At 31.3% G+C, this 19,727-nt stretch overlaps 1 protein-coding gene across 1 annotated transcript; it reads left to right on the top strand.

Moving 5' to 3' along the window:
• Positions 1 to 1,152: 1,152 nt before the first annotated feature.
• Positions 1,153 to 4,097, top strand: LOC143921380 (kelch-like protein 31). The gene is made up of 8 exons (XM_077444642.1): positions 1,153 to 1,279; positions 1,353 to 1,541; positions 1,610 to 1,765; positions 1,856 to 2,017; positions 2,096 to 2,256; positions 2,323 to 2,530; positions 2,606 to 2,786; positions 3,433 to 4,097. The coding sequence occupies exons 1-8, from the start codon at positions 1,178 to 1,180 to the stop codon at positions 3,576 to 3,578; spliced, it is 1,305 nt and encodes a 434-aa protein (XP_077300768.1). The 5' UTR covers positions 1,153 to 1,177; the 3' UTR covers positions 3,579 to 4,097.
• Positions 4,098 to 19,727: the final 15,630 nt, after the last annotated feature.

Raw genomic sequence — 19,727 nt, 5'->3', positions numbered from 1 at the left:
GTCGTCAAATTAACGTCTGAACTAATTAAGTTTTATCGGGAATCAATTATTCTTATGTTTTTACGCCTAGCAACATTGGTAATTTGGGCTAATACATAAGTGCATTGTCGCTTATGACCAATCAGTCGGCATCTAACGCTTGTATGGGGTCTCTTTGAGTTTCACACATAAAATTTTAACATGAATTGTGCGAAAATAATGTTTTATATGTCACATGAATTTGGCTTGAAGTAAAACTTGACACAGATTTTGGCTTGAAGTCATTGGAGACAAAAATCAGTTAACTTATTATTAAGACTTAGTGTCATGATAATTATATTAGTGGTCAACAGGATTTAAAATTATGACATAAGTGGTTCTTGAGGTCCGAAATGTTGCTGACCGCTGATCTAATGACATTTGATAAGTTCTAAAAAACACCACCGGAGCGATATTTGCGGACTACACGCTTTGAGCAGACAAATTCTTGCCGATTACATGCATTCGCCAAAGAATTTGCCAAATCCGTGAACTGGGCGACTTACAAATTTTCCTTGACATTATGAGTTAATTTCACTATCTTTTCATTTTACGGACAAATGAAGCAATTAATCAATTTAAAAAACCAAAAAAAGAAGAAACCTACATATAAGAAGAGGTACCATTTCCTGTCAACTTAAAAATTTAATTCGTGTCGATAAGAATTTCAGTAACCAATACTATGTTTCAGTTCGATAGGACTAACGGTGTTCAAAAAATCCCCAAAATACACAGACATACATACATATACACACGCATTTTTTTAGTGATCGATTCTGAGTTCGAATGAGTCAAAATCAAGGGTTCAAATTTTTGCATGATCACAAAACTTCATCTATTACTACTACGTTCATCGATAAAGTAAAAATCTACATATTATCAAAACTACACGCATATTTAAAGGCAAATAAACAAAAACACAAAAATCTTTAAACCAGATATTGCAACCGACTGTTTTATTTTTAAATAAAAATAACAAAACAAGATAAACTATGGCTTTACCACATCCGAATATTGATATTGTAAAGAACTAATATTTGTTATTCTCAGATGATGCCAGATAAACAGTCAAACGTGTGTAGACGTGTGCAAAAAATTGCACGATAAAATAAGCAAACAATTGAAGAAAGAGTCAGTCAATTAAACTTTCTGTTTAAAAATGGGTGTTTCGTATTATTTGGACGTGTTGTTAAACTCTAACAATTTCGACACGCATATAGTCGACAACGTCTTCGACTATGTTCGAAAAAATTTCATGGACGTATGTATGTAACCGTATAAATTTCTTGCTACCGAATTTATGTAACTACCAAATGTCTCACCTTCATTTACAGTTTTATAAAGAGGACCGATTTTACCAGCTGGATTTCCATTCTTTCGTCGCTATCATTAGCTCTGATGATCTTAACGTCTATTCCGAAGAAATAGTCTTTGAGAGTGCTAAAAATTGGCTCGACATCAATGATAAAACTCAAACGGCGTCAATGTTTCAATTCGTTCGTTTGCCTCTTCTGTCTGCAAAGGTATTGTAAATTTATCACAATATTTTTTAATATTTGATTTATATTGAAAATTGAACTTACTATTGCAGTATTTGATGTCACAAGTTGAACCTTACGCTTATTCGATACCTGAAGCTCGTCCTTTAGTAATTGATTCAATTTCCTATCATTTATTTCCAAATGATAGAGAGAAATATAGCTCTGCCAGAACTAGACAGCGAAAATCCTTCAGGAGGCTGCTTGGAGTGAGTGTTTTTTATCATGATTTTTATCAAGGTAATTTTGTATCAAGGTAATAAAAAGTGTTTTATACAAAGGTACTTATATATTTTTAGTTTTATGGCAAGAACGCTGAGCTGTACGATGCTTCCAAAAATTCATGGACTCAACTTAAGCCTTTAAATATAAATAAAAGAAACTACGGAGTTGCCATATTCGAAAACACGCTAATGATCATCGGTGGATATATGGATTCGCCAGCAGGTTCATTAAACACGGTAATGTTAAAATAACAAAATATCATTTAACTGTTGATTAATGCTTACTGTATTTTAAATGTTTTTTTTAATTAAAAGGTTGAATCCATCGATATTAACACCGGTGTTGTATCATCAATGGCATCATTGCAACACAGACGACAGAATATCGGCGTCATTGTAATAGGAGAAGGAAAATCAACTTCTGTATACGTCGTGGGTGGTTGGGGAGATGTTGCCTGTTTAAAAACCGTTGAAAGGTCAATTCAATAACAATTTTTAATATGAAAGGAATCCATCTTATTTTGATTATGCATTTAAAACAGGTACGACTCAGTGTCAATGACCTGGTCATACGTTGCACCAATGAATACCGGAAGAGATGCATGTGGAGTTGCATCAATCGATGATAAGATATATGCAGCAGGTGGCAGAGACGGAACTATCTATCTTAAAAGTCTTGAAGTCTACGATGTTAAAAAAAATCAGTGGGAGACTAAAGCGCCTATGAATCAAACCAGAGGCTACTGTATGGTGAGAAACACTACATTCTGACACATTTTATGACTATTTCCTTATATTTTATTAAATTATTTTGTTATATTCCAGATGGCAAGTGCAGGAGACTATGTGTATGCAATTTCAGGATATTCAGGAGTGTATGGTATTAATCCATTAACCAGCGTAGAACGATACGATGCCAGAAACAACTCTTGGTTGACAGTTGCTTCGGTTTCGGGAGGTGGATATGCAGGCTGTTCTGCATTAGGAATTAAACCTGTATTCATTGGTTAGTAGAAGAAAATATTTCATATATGTAAGATTGGACAAATAGTAACTTAAAAAGGATCACGAAAAGTCATTATACCAGATGAGATCTATCAGACATCGAGCAAACGTCAATACATTGTAGGATGTAATCCAAGACTTTTATCAACAATATCTCTGGCCTTGTTTGTAATTTATAAAATATATTAATTCCAAAAGATGGGCTAAACCTAGAAGGTTGAGACTATGCAAGTCGTACGAGAAATATTTTAGAAACATGTCTCTTAGAAATATTTTAGAAACAAACCTGAACTATTCCAGCATCTACAAACTTAAAATTCGACACAAATTCAAAAATGGACATACAATTAATTTTCTTTAGTTTACTAGACTTGTATATGATCATTTTGTTTTCAATTTAAGTGTTCGATTTTATCACCGAATAGTTTGTACAATATTTGATAAATTTATCATCATTTGAATCCCTCTCCATCATCATTGGAAGACTTCGCCAACTCCTATCCTTTGCTATTTTGAGCAACAACTATCGACACATTTCTCTCAATTCCCCCTCTCATCTCACTTACGCCCTTTCACATACTCTAGGGATTCCATTTAAAGACCTTTTCTGTACATTTCCATAACTGATTCTTCTTTCTTGTATACAGGAGGAAGTGGCCCAAGTAATATAGTTCAAGAATACGATCCTGATACGAATGTGTGGCGCAAATTAGCTCCTCTGAACACGGGAAATGAGCTCATGTTCGCCGTACAAATACCATGGTGTCTGGACAAATCCAAATTTAATTGGTAGTAAGTGTGCAGCAGCTAAAAATTCGTGTGAGATTGTATAAAGTATAATATAATTGGACTTCTGGGTGAATTTTAAGCGTCGGAGACTTTCATAAGGGGAATTAAGCTAGCATTAACGCGACGATCCGAATGCTTTGTTTCTACGCTTCAAATTTACTTCCTTAATTTCATCAAATTGCTTTTCTTACGCACCTCGCCTTGCGTTAATTTTATTTTGAAGAAAATTCTCCCCAGAATCCCCCCCCCCTGTCCGTACCGCTCCGTCCGTAGACTGAGGAAATTTCGTGTAAATAAATTAATCCACCCAGATTCTTGGTGACCCTCTCTGTTTTCACCCTTTAATTTGATGTTTTCCGAGCAATCTGTCGCGGGTTTCGATAAAATTTTAACGACTGACCTTAGTCCTTTAATCAATTATGGAAAACCACCCCTTTTGAACAATTTTCGTCTTACATTAAATATCATTTTGTATGGGAAAAGTTTTATATTTTATATTGAAATAATAAATAATCCGCTATGTAATTTGCTCTTAATTTAATCTTACGTACATACATATGTATATGTGTGTATATGTACAAATTCTTATTATATATATATATATATATATATATATATATATATATATATATATATATATATATATATATATATATATATATATATATATATATATATATATATATATATATATATATATATATATATATATATATATATATATATATATATGTGTCGCTAATGTTGGATAAAATATAATTTCAAGTTAAAATATGTATGTAAGTATGGAAAAGTGTCATTTTGGGACAAGTACTAAAGTAAAAAAGAAATAAAATAAAACATGCTATAATTTGAATTTAACCTAAGAATATATTGTAAATGTTGTGTTTTTGAAATACATAGCATATGAATCTCCACACTTATTTTCAATTTATGAAATCATTACCACAATAAAAGCATGTTTATATACTTTGGTCGTGTTATTTCATATAAAAAACATGTACATACGATATAAAAATTCTTCATAAAAGGCCACTGTGCTAATTCATTGTGTTTGCTCTCGAGAGCGAACGCAGCTCGAGCTGAGCGCCACAAAAGGGTTTGTTAATTACGTGTGAAAGGGTAGTGAAAGTGTTGGGGAGACCCTATCAAAAATTCAAAGGAAAACCATTACGACAAATTGTCGGGAAAATATTGACATTCAAAAATACACATACACAAGTTAAACATCCGAATCGGTGACCCGGAAAAGTCTAACATAATACAAATCTTCGCACTGTTGACTCACAAATGCCAATCGATCGGACCGACGCGACGGACATTTCAACCCCGAAATGTCGACGGCTATTGTAGAATATATATATTATTAAAAAAATAACATTGCACTCCCTCATCGTCGAAGAAACATTATAGAATACATCCATTCCCCCTTTTGTTTCGCAATGTAGGGGGGTTCACCTCAAAATACACTTTGTCACGACTTCTATTGTGTGTGAATACAATGTCGTTTGGCGCATTGGAAAGGCATTGTCGATTTAAATACAATTTTACAAAGTAAACACTGACAACAAAATCCAAATATTTGCCCCTGGAAAAGTCCTGGAACGTCTCATTGGACAAATATAGAACAATCCACATATACACACATTGATTCAAAATGAACCTTCATGTTTTGAACCGAATAATTTTATTCAATCTAATCAGTATTGTTTAGTAGCCGAATTGTTTGGTATTCCAATGGAACATTTTTATGTTTGACAGTAAGTCAAAGTAACATAAGATTGTATATTAAAAAATTTGGAAAAACATTCATATTTATATAGTAATAAGCCCAATAGCTCAATTTTTCGCTGACGGGTGAAAATGGGAGAAAATAGTAAAAAAAATGGACCATTTTTGTCGTATAATTTTGTATTTAACAATAAATAAGACTACTATAAGATCATGAACATATTTTTTATTTTTATTTTTAGCATATTAGCGACAATGACATAACAGAATATATGTACATATGTATATGTATATATGAATATCGATTTTTGTTTAAATTGAAATCTATAGACTTGCATATCGGACAAACAAGCATATACATATAGAAAGTTAAATAGCTGAATTGACCGGCATTCATTGGGCAAGAAAAATATTAAAAATAAAAATAAAAAAAAACGGAACTCATTTCAGAAAATGTTGAGAAATTTAACTCTAAATATCATGATTATATAATATACATATGTATTTACATATGTATATTATATATACATTTTCTCAAAATTTGATAAAACATTTTGTACATATTCATTTGCAAGAATTTCCAGAATATTACATAGCATACATCAAATGCGCAATAAAATGTCACATCTGGGAGTCCTTGCGGTTTATACCACCACACAAGTTCGCACCCCAAAAATCCATTAAAAACTTTACTTAAAGTGAGCTAGACCACTTTTAATCCCGACGCTATATCGAGTGACGGTTATAACGAAGACCGCGACCTCTTAACCGGAACCGGATGTGGAGGATCGTATTACGAGACCGCGCAACACAGTTTACCACTTAGCGACCGGCCTCGCCACAGAACCTTATTGCGGTAGAACCTCAACGCGGATAGCGACGCTGAAACCGGATGTAGATGAGAAGGAGCCTTGGGTTGTTGAAAAATTTGAAATTAAAAAAAAAATAGAATAAACGAAATGGGAAAATTCAATCGAAGAGATGCGAGAGATTTCGGGGAAACTCTAATTGTGGCTGGCTATAACCGGAAAGTGATAAAGTATCCACTTAGTCCTGGTATTAGGCAATCAACGTCCTTCCCCTTTAGTCTGAGGAGGCTTCGAAGGAATTTTCACGTCCTCGCAACGTCAGTTAGAGCGACGAGGGGTTCGAGGGAAAAAAGTGCGTATGTACTAGAATCTCTATTGAGATATCTCTATTCGTTCTGACAGGAAACAAATCTGTGATTATTTTCAACATAAAATATACGAGAATATAAGATAATTCATATCTCAAAATGGCATAAACTGTAGTAAAGAAATTAAATTCCAAATATCAAAGCTCTTTATTAAATTTTACCCACGCTTTCAAATTTTAATAACGTTTTATATTACTTTTCTACCTTTTGTCTTATATCTTATATCATTGGATTTTTTTATTGAAAATAGTTTAAATAATAATAAAAAGGACGTCAATTAATTATATTTGAATTTGGCACCGTAAAAAACAGTATAAAAAATTTAATTTTTTAATTTGATATCCGGCAGAAAGCTTTATAAAAAATTCTAAATTGCTTAATCTTTTTAATGATCACATTTTATGGAATAACATGTATTGTTTTGTATGTCAGAAAAAAAATTATAAATAAAAAATAAGAGCTTGCGTTGTTCTATTTTCTTCAACAAATAAGCACGAATATAAAAATGTAGTATAAAAAAAACAAAATATTCTCATATGAAAATGTAAAATTTTTATTGAATAAATAATAAACACCTTAAATCCTATCCTCTAATTTTAAATATGAAGTTGATAGTATTTCGATTTATTATAAATTTTATCACAATCTTTTTGGACATTTGACGGGCTGAAAACGAGACTGGTACAAGTGACATTTTAATAAAAAGCTGGTTTAAGTGCTAAAATAATAGCATTTCATATATGCTATTATTTTAGCACTTTTTTTTAATGTCACTTGTACCAGTCTGGTTTTCAGCCCGTCATTTGTAGCCATTTATTTGATTAAAATATTCATAAAATCGTATCATCTTGCAATTTGTTTCAACCTGTACTATATAAAGATAAGTTTTTTTTTTTGTATTATTTCCTATTAAAATCTACAGTTTTCAATTTAAAACACCACAGCAGTCTTTACTATAGCATAGACTGTGAATTTTTCAGAAAAAGTACAACATTTACTTTTCCTTTCGACTTTTTCCAACCCAAGTACCGCCTTTTAATTCAACCAGTAATTATTAAAAAAAAATCAGTGGCATATATACATATATAATACATATATTTCACACGACTTTATCCGCCTTTTACGTTTCCAATGACAATTTTATTCAATTAAAATAATTTGAAAAAAAACCGCAATATTTTACTCGAGAGCCGCTCTGCGTTGACGTTAACACAGTGCGGTCCGGAAAGTGCAATCAATGCCGTCTCCCCCGGTAATTATTTATCGGTGTCAACCGGTTCATTGTCGTCAAATTTACAATTTCTCTACCTGTCATACCCTCTTTAAGGCGGACGCTTATTATTCGATTCTCAAAGCTTAAACGAGCGTTTATACAGGAAGCCGACGTAATAAATTAATTCATTTACATACAAGATTGAAATATACGCGAATCTATTATATATTTGTATATAGATGGATATATAATATGATACGTTCATATATTATATAAACCCAGTGTGTAAAGCGTAATAAATTATACATAAATTAATCACTTAAGGATAACCCTAAAACTGTCAAATGGAAATCTAACTGTAATAACTGCGAATCAGAAGTAGTAAGAACAACAATAGTTATACCCTTCGTGTATAATATATGTATATTTTATTCAAACTTGGCAAAGGTCATGTTTGTGTTTTAAAACTATCAATTATACACATTTTAAAATATCATATTACAATATTAAGCCTTTTATATTTTACTAGTGTTGTGCCCGTTGAATTTAACGGGTGGGTTTGGAAAGGAATTGATACACGAATTAAAATAACGTTATATGTTATATATTTTTATTTTATTCAATCAATCAATGTACACTCGCCATTATAGATTGCTCAACACGCTTGACATGTTCACTCAACACGCCACATCCGTATAGCGGATGCTTAAAATGCACCCATTGGTCAGAATGTGTCGTCTTTGTTCTAATTGGTCAAACGTATTTTTCCACGAGGACCACTTTACGCTGATTGGTTGTGCGCCTTGTTCACGTGTATTTATTTAATTTAATATCTCTAGGGAAAATATATACTAAAAATTGACAGTATCTTTAATAAAAATTCAGTATCAATGCTAATTTATTTCAGCCAGAAAAATACAGATTCAGAAATACAGATATTTACTATACATAAATATATTAGATTATTTATAAATAATCAATAATCAATAATAAAAAATCAGTAATCAATAATAATAATTTGAAATATATACAAAACTCCAAAATCAATTATATTTTAATCTCTTCTTCTTTTCTTTTTCTCGATTTTACAAATTTAATCACGGATAGTCTAAAAATATTTAAAATATAATAATAATAATATATACTTTTATTAAAATACTACAGAGCTGGTGACTAAAATTATTTTAAATTGATATTTATTATATTTACTAGAATAAATTGAAATTATATATTTTATATAAATTGAAATTCAATATGCTCTACCACACTCAATTTATTCTTATTTATTTTGTTTACTAATTATTAACCGCTTAATAATACTTGTATCAAATGTATATTGGTTCTGGCCAGGAAAGCACACTGGGGCTACCTGTTAGGTCTATAAAAATAAATAAAATAAAATAAACAATGCATTTCTTTTAAATAAATACCAAACCATATTTTGTAAAAGAAGAAACGGCTCATTTTAACACGGACAAGCTTAGCATCAAAGGGTTAACGCGAAAGCTTTCAACGATTCAATTACACGCTTGCAGGACGTCCTTTTCGCAATTATATCATACGGACTAACCTTTAGAGCGCAAGGACGTCTCTTTTAAATTTGCATTTGAAAGGGACAGTCGTGTCCCGCGGGACGTTCGGCACGTGTCCTTCCTGTCCTCTTCCTGTCCGCAATAATTCGAATCGCCACCACCACCGCCACCACCACCACCTCACAGTCCCAGAAGTAATCACGACGAGGATATATACAATGTATAGGGGTGGGAAAATGGAAAACGGAAAGGGGGATGGCTGGTCTGAATCCTTCGCGGATTTCTTCCTCCGGCCGTGCCCATCCTCTTTACCATATGTCCTCGCGAACGGGGTTTTTCCCGCCGCCCACTGCCACGCGCATGATAAGGGTTAAATCCGCCCTAATCTGCCTGTATCCAATTCTATTTTTTCCAACCCCTCTCCGGCTAACACCTCGCTTTCTTTTTTCTCCGCGTCGCATGTCTTCTTCTCCCCCCCCCCCACTCCCAGGTTCCCTTTCAACTCGCGCCCTTCCGACACGTGAAATATTTCATATATCACGTGTCTGTCATATCTGGTAGAATGATATTTTCCCTGTCGTATATTTTATTTGGTGCGTACGGTTTCGTGCCGTCTCGTAAACTCTCGTGTTTATTATTGCGTGCCGAGATGAGCCCTCGTGTGTCTCGATTTGACGCTCACAATTTCAATTCTAATTTTAAATTGCGAAGGGCTTGTACGCAGTTAATGTTTTGGCAAACGAGAGTCAAAAGGTCATGGCTGTACCCCTGTCATACTAGTGCCGAAACTTGCAAAACTTTTTTATTTACATATATAATAAACATTAAAATTAATTAAATAGCGAATTTTTAAAGTCAAAAATATATTTTTTTGCACATTTTTTTAAGCGCTCATATAAAAATAAACAAAAGAAAAACAGCAAAAATCATTTTGATATTCAAATTAAGTGGGTCAAACAAACTCAGTGCTATTTATAAAGAAAGCATTTCAATTTTGTAACTGTCATTTTGTAAATCATAGAATACTTATTTCGGAGTCAAACTTCCATTCAAAAAGCGATAAGGGAATAAAAAATAAACGAAATTGTAACGTCCGAAATCAGTTTTTTTTTATTTTCTCATATTTCTTACGCCGTTTTGCTAAAATAATGTGAAGTGTTGTAGACTTTTTAATGGTTTATTCAAACATAATCCGATATCTTAAATTTTAACTATTTTGTGTATTATATTATATACATATGTACATATGTATGTATATTAAAATTGACTTTTTTATTATATTATCGTAAAATATCACTTGCCTTTTAATTTTTATATAATTATTTAATGTATGTAAATAGATTAATATTGAAGAATAATTAGGAAAATAAATTTACATTATTATATTTCCCTTATACATTTTAAAAGCTTCCTGGAAATTATAATTCATAACAGTAAAGCAAAACTCATCAAAAAAGCATTCATTTCCATATAAATATATGTACATAATTACAATATAAAAGTTTTGTTTAAATGTTATTAAATAAATTTATTTCAAAATAGCCTTAATTCAAGTTAAATGAAAAGTGATAATGTGCGTCATAGTATTATGCAGAAATTTGGTACATATTTGAAATCCGTACCATTTTTTATTACCATCCGTACCGAGATTTGTTTATGAATTTCGCTTATATGTACAACTATTGCCCTTTAAAAACTTTCAAAACCACACACGAACATTCGACAAATAGGAAAAAGAAAGAACAAAATTATATAAAGAAGAATCAATCGAGCAGGAAAAGCCCGAGCCAGCTAGGGTAAAACGGTCGAACGTGTACGAGAGAACGGAAACGTTGGAGAACGCGAAAAGCGGTGAAAACGGTAAACAAGGTAAATCATCCAAAAATGCAGTGACTGGGCTTTTTTTCACTCTTCCGGAAGAACGGAACCAAAAAAAAAACACACACATACACAAAAGAAAAAAATATCAGCGCGAAAAACGCGATACACATCGACGAACCAAACAGAGTGAAACAAGTGAGGCAATGTACAACGTATTGTGTGTCACTTTGTTGTTTTTCTCGATTTTTTTTTGTTTTATAACGATTTTTTCTGACGGATATCTATTGCACAACAGTCTAACTGTACAACGTTAAAATATTGATTGGAAATTTATTTGAAATGGAAAAGTTATTAAATACTTAACGCTTACTAGTGTTTCATATTGCTGCAGGCGACACTATCACAAAACAAACCATCACAAATGGAATTGTGCATTTAATGGATTTCATATTTGCAATGATTTCCAATAGCTACGTAGTTACATATACATACGTATATATGTACATACATATATATACATGCTTTTATTTTAACAGGATATTGCATATTTGAAGAACGTTTATAACCACTTTAAAAATTTTATACATACATAGGTACTAGTAGAATTTCCTGGCTTTACTTAGACGAGTGAAATCATCAAGCAGTAATAATAATTAGTTATTATTACTGCTTGTAAACTACATACACATATAACACACATTATTGTTTAATATAACATATTATAATATTCCGTAAGTTATATACATTACTAACAAACTAACCAGTAGATTATATGTCAGAATCACTAATAACCATACTAACACACTTGTGAAAAATCTCGGTGATTACAATAAAATTTCTATACCCTTCCGGTATAAACACAGATTACCTAAACACAATCTGCTTTGGATCGTCGATTTTAGAGAATCTTTAATTAATATTATGTATTAGATGTATTATGAGCATTTATAAGAATTGTAAATAGGTTTTTGAACTCTTTCTCCTATTATGCTGTACATTAACATTAGAATAATATAATACTATAATCACGAACAAAGAAATAAAATTGTAAAATAGAAAAAAGTCAGTAGCTATTAAATAAGATATAAGATGCATTAATTGTAAACATAATTAAGTAATAATAAAAAGAATTTAAAAATCGAAATCAAATGAACGTATTAATTTAACTAGCAGAATCGTGTATTCGTTTTGACGATTTGAAATTAAAAACTGTATAATAATTAAACAATTTTTTAACAAGTATTTAGAAAATGAAATTTTTTTATGAAATATATGAAATTTTGTAAGGAAGTATCTGAAACATTCTTTTTTAATTTAATTTGGGGAACTTTCTCATGTATGAAAGGAAAAATATTAATTTATATTAATAGTAATATTTTAAGGATTCTAAAAATTTGGTTGACATCTTTGAACAAGTAAAAATACTCTCAAAATACTTATATATTATTAATTTTGTGTCTGGTTTTTATATAATATATTGGTGCTGGATAAAGGTAAAAGACATTTCCTACTTTGTATTTTATTATTTGATATTTTTACTTCATCTGCTATTATTATAATGCTATTGTTTTTTATAATTATATATATATTTTTTTTTTTTCTCTTTTTTTGTATTTCTAGACCATTGTGGCTCACTAGGGATTAAACTTAAAATAAAACAAATGTTCTCATTCGATTGAAAGTCTGAATTTGTACATATAATCATTATTTAGAGGGGTTTTTTTATTAGCAGAAAAATATATTAAAAAAAAAAATCGATTTTTTTTCACGATTATTCGGAGAGCATTTTTGAGCGAATTTAAAGTATCAATTACGCCGAATGGATTCTGGGATAAAATTTCCGGATCCTTCGCTCTCGTAAATTTCCACGGATGAATGCGGAACATTTTAAAAGTAGATTTTTCGACCGCGAAAGCCTCTCCGGTCGAAACGGCAACGGACAAAAGGAGAACAAAAGCATCCCCACCAGTTGGCAATTGATCGACAGCCTCGGTGGTCGACAACCTGTGGAAAACTCTCTTTCCCCGTCAGCTAGTGGTCCTTTTTCCGTTGCCGGGCCGCACAAAAAGGCCCGTTTTCATTTCGGACGTGAATGATTGATGGACCATTTCGAGCGCTCAGCTGTAATTACAAAATGAACGATGCGTTTTTGTTCCAATGTACATACATATAAGGGTACAAAAAAAATATACACCATGCCTCTAGTTCGACTGGCCAATTTTCAATATACACTCAATAGAGTTTTATATAAAGATACTCATATATCAAAATTGAAAACAACCAAACAAAAACTCATATTTTCATATCCAGGCAGACATCTGAAATCGAAATAATTTTTACTAATAACCATACTAACACACTTGTGAAGAGTCTCAGTGATTACAACAAATTGTCTATACCCTTCTGGTATAAACCCAGATTACATAAACACAATCTGTTTTAGATCGTCGACTTTAGAGTCTTTAATTAATATTATGTATTACATGTATTATGAGCATTTATAAGAATTGTAAATAGGTTTTTGAACTCTTTCTCATATGATGCTGTACATTAACATTAGAATAATATAATACTATGATTACTAACAAAATTAAATTAATATTGTAAAATAGAAAATGATCAGTAGATCAGTACCTATTAAAATAGATATAATATGTGCTGTGAACATAATTTAGTAATTTCTGAGCATATTATTTGGAAACGAGCCCTTTGAGGAACACTTATTGCTTATTCAGTTTAATCACAACTATGTTTATATTTATATTTAGTATATAACTTGAAAGCGTCTTTTTTATTGATACCATTTATAGCAGTTTCGTGATTCAATAATAAACAATACATATATGTTTGTTTATTATTGGGAATCAGAAAAATACTGCTATATAAATATTAGATTGTTTAATAGTATAGGATATATGCATATTCTGTAACCATGAGAATTTTAGCAGCGTCTTTAATAAATATTATGTATTAGATTTACTATGAGTATTTATAAGAATTGTAAATAGATCTTTGAGCTCATTTTCATATTATGCTGTACATAACATTAGAATAATATAATACTATGATTACTAACAAAATTAAGTTAAAATTGTAAAATAAAAAATGATCAGTAGATCAGTAGCTATTGAAATAGATATAAGATGTATTTTGAACATAATTTAGTCATAATAAAAAGCATTTAAAAATCAAATCAAAATATTACAAGAAATACAAGTTTATCATGGAAAGCGTTATAGTTTAATTTCTATTATTTTGGAATGTGTGTAGAATGAGTATAATAATTATTATATGTACATAGATAAAATTGGAAAATAAAATGAAAATCTAAAATCTTCCACGAAATATAAAATCAGTCTTATACAAATAAGTAGCACAGTATATAGCAAGTGTATATATACATATAATCAGGCTTCAGATCGACGGGTTTCAATATTGCTAAAACGTCAAACAATTGTTGTGATTATATTGCATTGCGTCGTCCATCTTGCGGTCACTGAATTTGACATTCGGGTTTCAATTGACGCGAATACAATCACCAAGACGTAAAAAATAAAACCCAAAACAGCCTGTACGTATGTACACTGTGTATATTACGTAAGGAGAGAGCGTTCATCAAATTCGTCTTCGTGGGAAATTTTCCCCGCTCGCTTAGGCGTCTCAACGATTTTTCCGCATTTCCAATGTGATTCAAATCGCACATAAAAGTCTCCAACGGCCTCGGGCTGCGTTGACAATCAGATATCGTGTGTCATCAATACGCAATGGAAAATATATATATGTATGTATGTATTTATAGATATATAAAAATCCTTGCTAACACCTCGGCCGGAAAGCTCCGGGCTATTGGCAACCCGCGACCAAAGCTCGTCAAAGCGGAGGAAAATGCTAGGATCAATCTTCGGAAATCCCCCGTGAACGATGAGGAGTGTTCAATAGATGTCTGTTTGATCGAATGTAAATATCATTAGATAAAACCAAAATATATGTATTTTAAACGAATGTAATATAATAAGATTTTCGTGGAAAGAGTAAAATATAATATTTACACGAGTTTTCCTGGAAAATTCAATACTAAAAGGTGATATTGTATATAGAATTTCAATCAAAATGTTTTCTTTGGCAGTAAAATAATATCGTTGATTAATGTATGAAATATAATCTTGCAGGGTTTTCACGTAACCGTACGCAATTTGTAATGTTATATATTTGAAGTAATCACGACATAATAATAGTAAAAAAAAGATAGTCTTAAAATATGTATATTTATAAAAATAATTTATACTAGTGTTTTTACCCAGCTTCGCTTGGTATTTGTAATATAAACCGCTTATATTTCATGGGCAATCTAATAGTGAGCATTTTATTAAAATCATTTGAATAGTTTTATTTTATTTAAATTTATTTGTTCGATGACGTCATGGATTTACGAACCAACGATTGTTACAAACATACATACATAGTGACATACAAAGTCTGTTTCAAAATTATATATTTGACTAGCTGTATTACCCGGCTTCGTTCGGTATTTGTAATATAAACCGCATAAACGTGGCCAATCTAATAGTAAACATTTGATTTAATTTATTTGAATAGTTTTATTTTATTTAAATTTATTTGAATATTCATTTTTTCGATGACGTCACGGATCTACGAACCAAGCAAACATACATACAAAGTCTCTTTCGAAATTATATATGAGACTTGTGTTTTTACCTGGCTCCGCTCGGTATTTGTAATATAAACCGCTTACACACGGCCAATATAATAGTAAACATTTGGTTAAATTTATTTGAATAGTTTTATTTTATTTGAATATTCATTTGTTCGATGACGTCACGGATCTACGACCAAGCAAACATACATACAAAGTCTCTTTCGAAATTATATATAACTAGCTGTATTACCCGGCTTCGCTCAATATTTGTAATATATACTGCTTAAACATGACTAATCTAATAGTAAACATTTTATTAAAAAAAAATAAAAATAAAAAAATATATATTAAGTCTAGAATCCGGCGGCTGCGCCCTCTGCGCCCACTGCGGGGACTTCAAGTCCTTTGAATCTAAAAAAATCGGATCAGCGCTTAATCGAAAAAAAATTAATAAAATCATTTGTTCGATGCGGCTGAGCCCCCTGCAACGCCCCTGGCGAGGCCTCATGGGACTGTGCCCCCTGCGCTCCCTGTGGGGACTTCGAATCCTTTGAATCGAAAAAAATCGGCGCCAATGAATCGAAAAAAAAAATCGAATCATTTGTTCGATGACGTCACGGATCTACGAACAACCAAGGATACATACATACAAAGTCTCTTTCGAAATTATATATTTGATACGATCAAATGAGGCTATATTGAGGTCACAGGTGGGCTTGAGGTATTTATGCATTTATATTCTAATTATAAAAACATAAATTGAAACAAACAAAAAAAAATACAAAATATTACATACACACATACAAACAAAGGCCTCATCAAAAAAGAAACAACAGACATCAAATATTAAGTAAAAGCCTCTTTCGTCCCCCACGTCATCAAATTTTCCCAAGCTGGACGAAAACGAGGGGTAGAGGCGGAGACAAAGAGAGAGAGAGAGGGTGCCTCTCGCGCGGAAGAGAAATCCTCAACATCACCGCTGGAAAAATGGAAAATGCGCCTCACCCACCGCAAACAATGACTTAATGGAAAGTGAAAGCCCGAAAGGATCAAGCCCCCGTCTAATGACCGAGTCCTCGGAGGCTGTTTCGTCGATTTGTCGTTACGGGGTGCGCCTTAAAAGCCCCGCGCGCGCGTTATATTAAATCGCTCGTACGAAAATCCACTCTCGACTATAATGGATTTCGCGGTGGCTGCTGGATATATCCTCGATCGATTTTCCCGGCTAAAAATAAATTTAAAACGACACTCGACATTTGAAAAACCCACTCGACCAATGCCTACTGTGCGAATTTTAAAATTCGGCAAGATATTCGACACGGAACCGCCATTACATAGGCAGATACATTTATATATGTATATGAGAAATGAATTCTGTTGACATACATAATTATTCAAAATTTTCAAAATATATTAAACATTTTCCACGCGCACTGTATTTTGAATGATAAATGATTCATAATTTTCATATTTTATTTATCTATGTATGTACGTAGTAACAATAAATGAAGTTTTGTGATCATGCGAAAATTTGAAATCGGGATTTTGACTGATTCGAACTTAGAATCGATCACTGATCACGTATTCATGATCTAAAAAAATGTGTGTGTGTATTTTGGGGATTTTTTGAACACCGTTAGTCCTATCGAACTGAAACTTAGTATCGGTAACTGGAAATCTTATCAATACGATGTAAACCTTTTTCAAATTTTTAAGTTGACCGGAAATGGTACCACCTCTTATAGGTGGCCTCTTTTTTTAGTTTTTGAATCCAATTATCTCCCAGACCGCTAACCGAATAAGACCGAAAATATTTACATAATATAAATTATAAATTAAACATTTTAACCTCAACTGGAAGTAGTACTTTTACTCTAGGGAATCGAGGTTTTTTATGTTTTTCTTAGAAACTTTTTGTTTTATTGAACTGAGATTTCATATCTAGAAGTTTAAACATTTTTTTATTATGCTGTACATTAACATTAGAATAATATACTATGATTACTTACAAAATTAAATTAAAATTGTAAAATAGAAAATTATCAGTAGATCAATAGCTATGTATTATAATAGATATCAGATGTATTGTGAACATAATTTAGTAATAATAAAAATAAAATTATCTAATTTTGTTTTGTTACCTTCATATATTCCTCAAATGCATAGATAAAGTTGTGGATTAGTCACATCCGAGTTATTTCTATATTATATATCATGTCCATTCTTTATATCATATATATTTCCGTTTGAATACGTTGGTAAAACATTTTAAATATTCAATGAACATATATTTACATGTAAAGCCCGTTTCAATTACAGGATTCTAATTCAAACTCGTCTTTTCGGGAACTTGTCCATTTTGTGAGGCGAAAGATTGATTTATTCATCATCTCTCAGCGCGGAGACGGTGAAGGAATACCGACGTTGATTGTATACAGAATAATTGGAATGAGACATGGAAGTTTTCGTCTCAATATAAACTTGGTGCACACGACAAATACTTGAAAGTCCCGTCGAATTAATGAAATTTTCCCGGGCTGTTCGCGCTACTCGCTGTCGCAATAAACAATCCCGGAAAATCCGCTCTCGTTATTGTCGGAGGACACTACCCCAACCCCCGTCTCGCGGCAAAGGGAAAAAATAGTGAACGCGCGTTGGAAAAAAAGACAAAAAGGCTTTCGCGTAAGCCCTGAAAGAAAACTTGTGTAATAGAGGCTGTAAAACAACAAAGCCCTTACATTATTGTCAGGGCGCAAAGAGTGGTACACCGGCCCCTTGAACACGAACATTGCTTTTACCACAACAATCACACCTTTGAGTTACAATTTCAAAAATGTATATGTAGCCACTTATTATTTATAAACATGTAATATTTTAGTGATGTAAAAAGCTCAATATAATTTTCAAATTATAAAAAAATTAAAGACATAAACCATGACCTTATTATAACTTTATCTATTTACGTAGTAACAATAGATGAAGTTTTGTTTTTTTATTATTATGAAATTGTGTTCACAATACATCTTATATCTATTTCAATAACTACTGATCTAATAATATATATATATATATATATATATATATATATATATATATATATATATATATATATATATATATATATATATATATATATATATATATATATATAAATATATATATATATATATATATATATATATATATATATATATATATATATATATATATATATATATATATATATATATATATATATATATATATATATATATATATATATATATATATATATATATATATATATATATATATATATATATATATATATATATATATATATATATATATATATATATATATATATATATATATATATATATATATATATATATATATTCGTTATTTATTTATTTATTTTAAACAGACCATTGTGGCATAACAGGAATTCCTAAAGCGCCACAATGGTCAAAAAATATAGCACAAAAAAGAAAAAAAACAAAATAACAATTAAACATAAACATAAATACATTCATACATAAACATAAAAAATAGCATTTAATAATAACAGATAAAGTAAAAATATCAAATAAAATATAGCATAAGGAATGCCTTGCACCTACAGCCAGTTTCAATAAATATGTAAGAAACAACTACAAATACAAAACATCCCTGTAAGGCCCAAATGGAAGAGAGTTAATCAAAATTTCACTCATAAATCACAATCAATCATGAAAACAATGATGAGCGCAGACTACCAGATAAATGGGTTAGAGTAATTTCCGACAATTTCCGCTCACTTAGGTGTAAAATATCACATTCAGTCTCGGTAGCAACGATTTCATTAAGAAGTCGGATAGCTCTTGGAATAGGAGCCATTCGAAAAAGGACTGTGCGGGCAGGAGGTACAGCCAGCAAATGATGATGTCTACCACGCACGTAGTGATTAGGGACATAAAGTCCCAACTGCTACAGCAACAACGGTCATGACGTATTACCACGTAAGAGCAGGAGAACGAAACGAATTAATGAGAAGTTTCTCC

Source organism: Arctopsyche grandis, chromosome 13 (assembly GCF_051622035.1).
Source record: "Arctopsyche grandis isolate Sample6627 chromosome 13, ASM5162203v2, whole genome shotgun sequence".
Classification (NCBI taxonomy): domain Eukaryota; kingdom Metazoa; phylum Arthropoda; class Insecta; order Trichoptera; family Hydropsychidae; genus Arctopsyche; species Arctopsyche grandis.
Note: the sequence above shows the minus strand (reverse complement) of the source record. Positions and strands in the feature narration are given on the sequence as shown.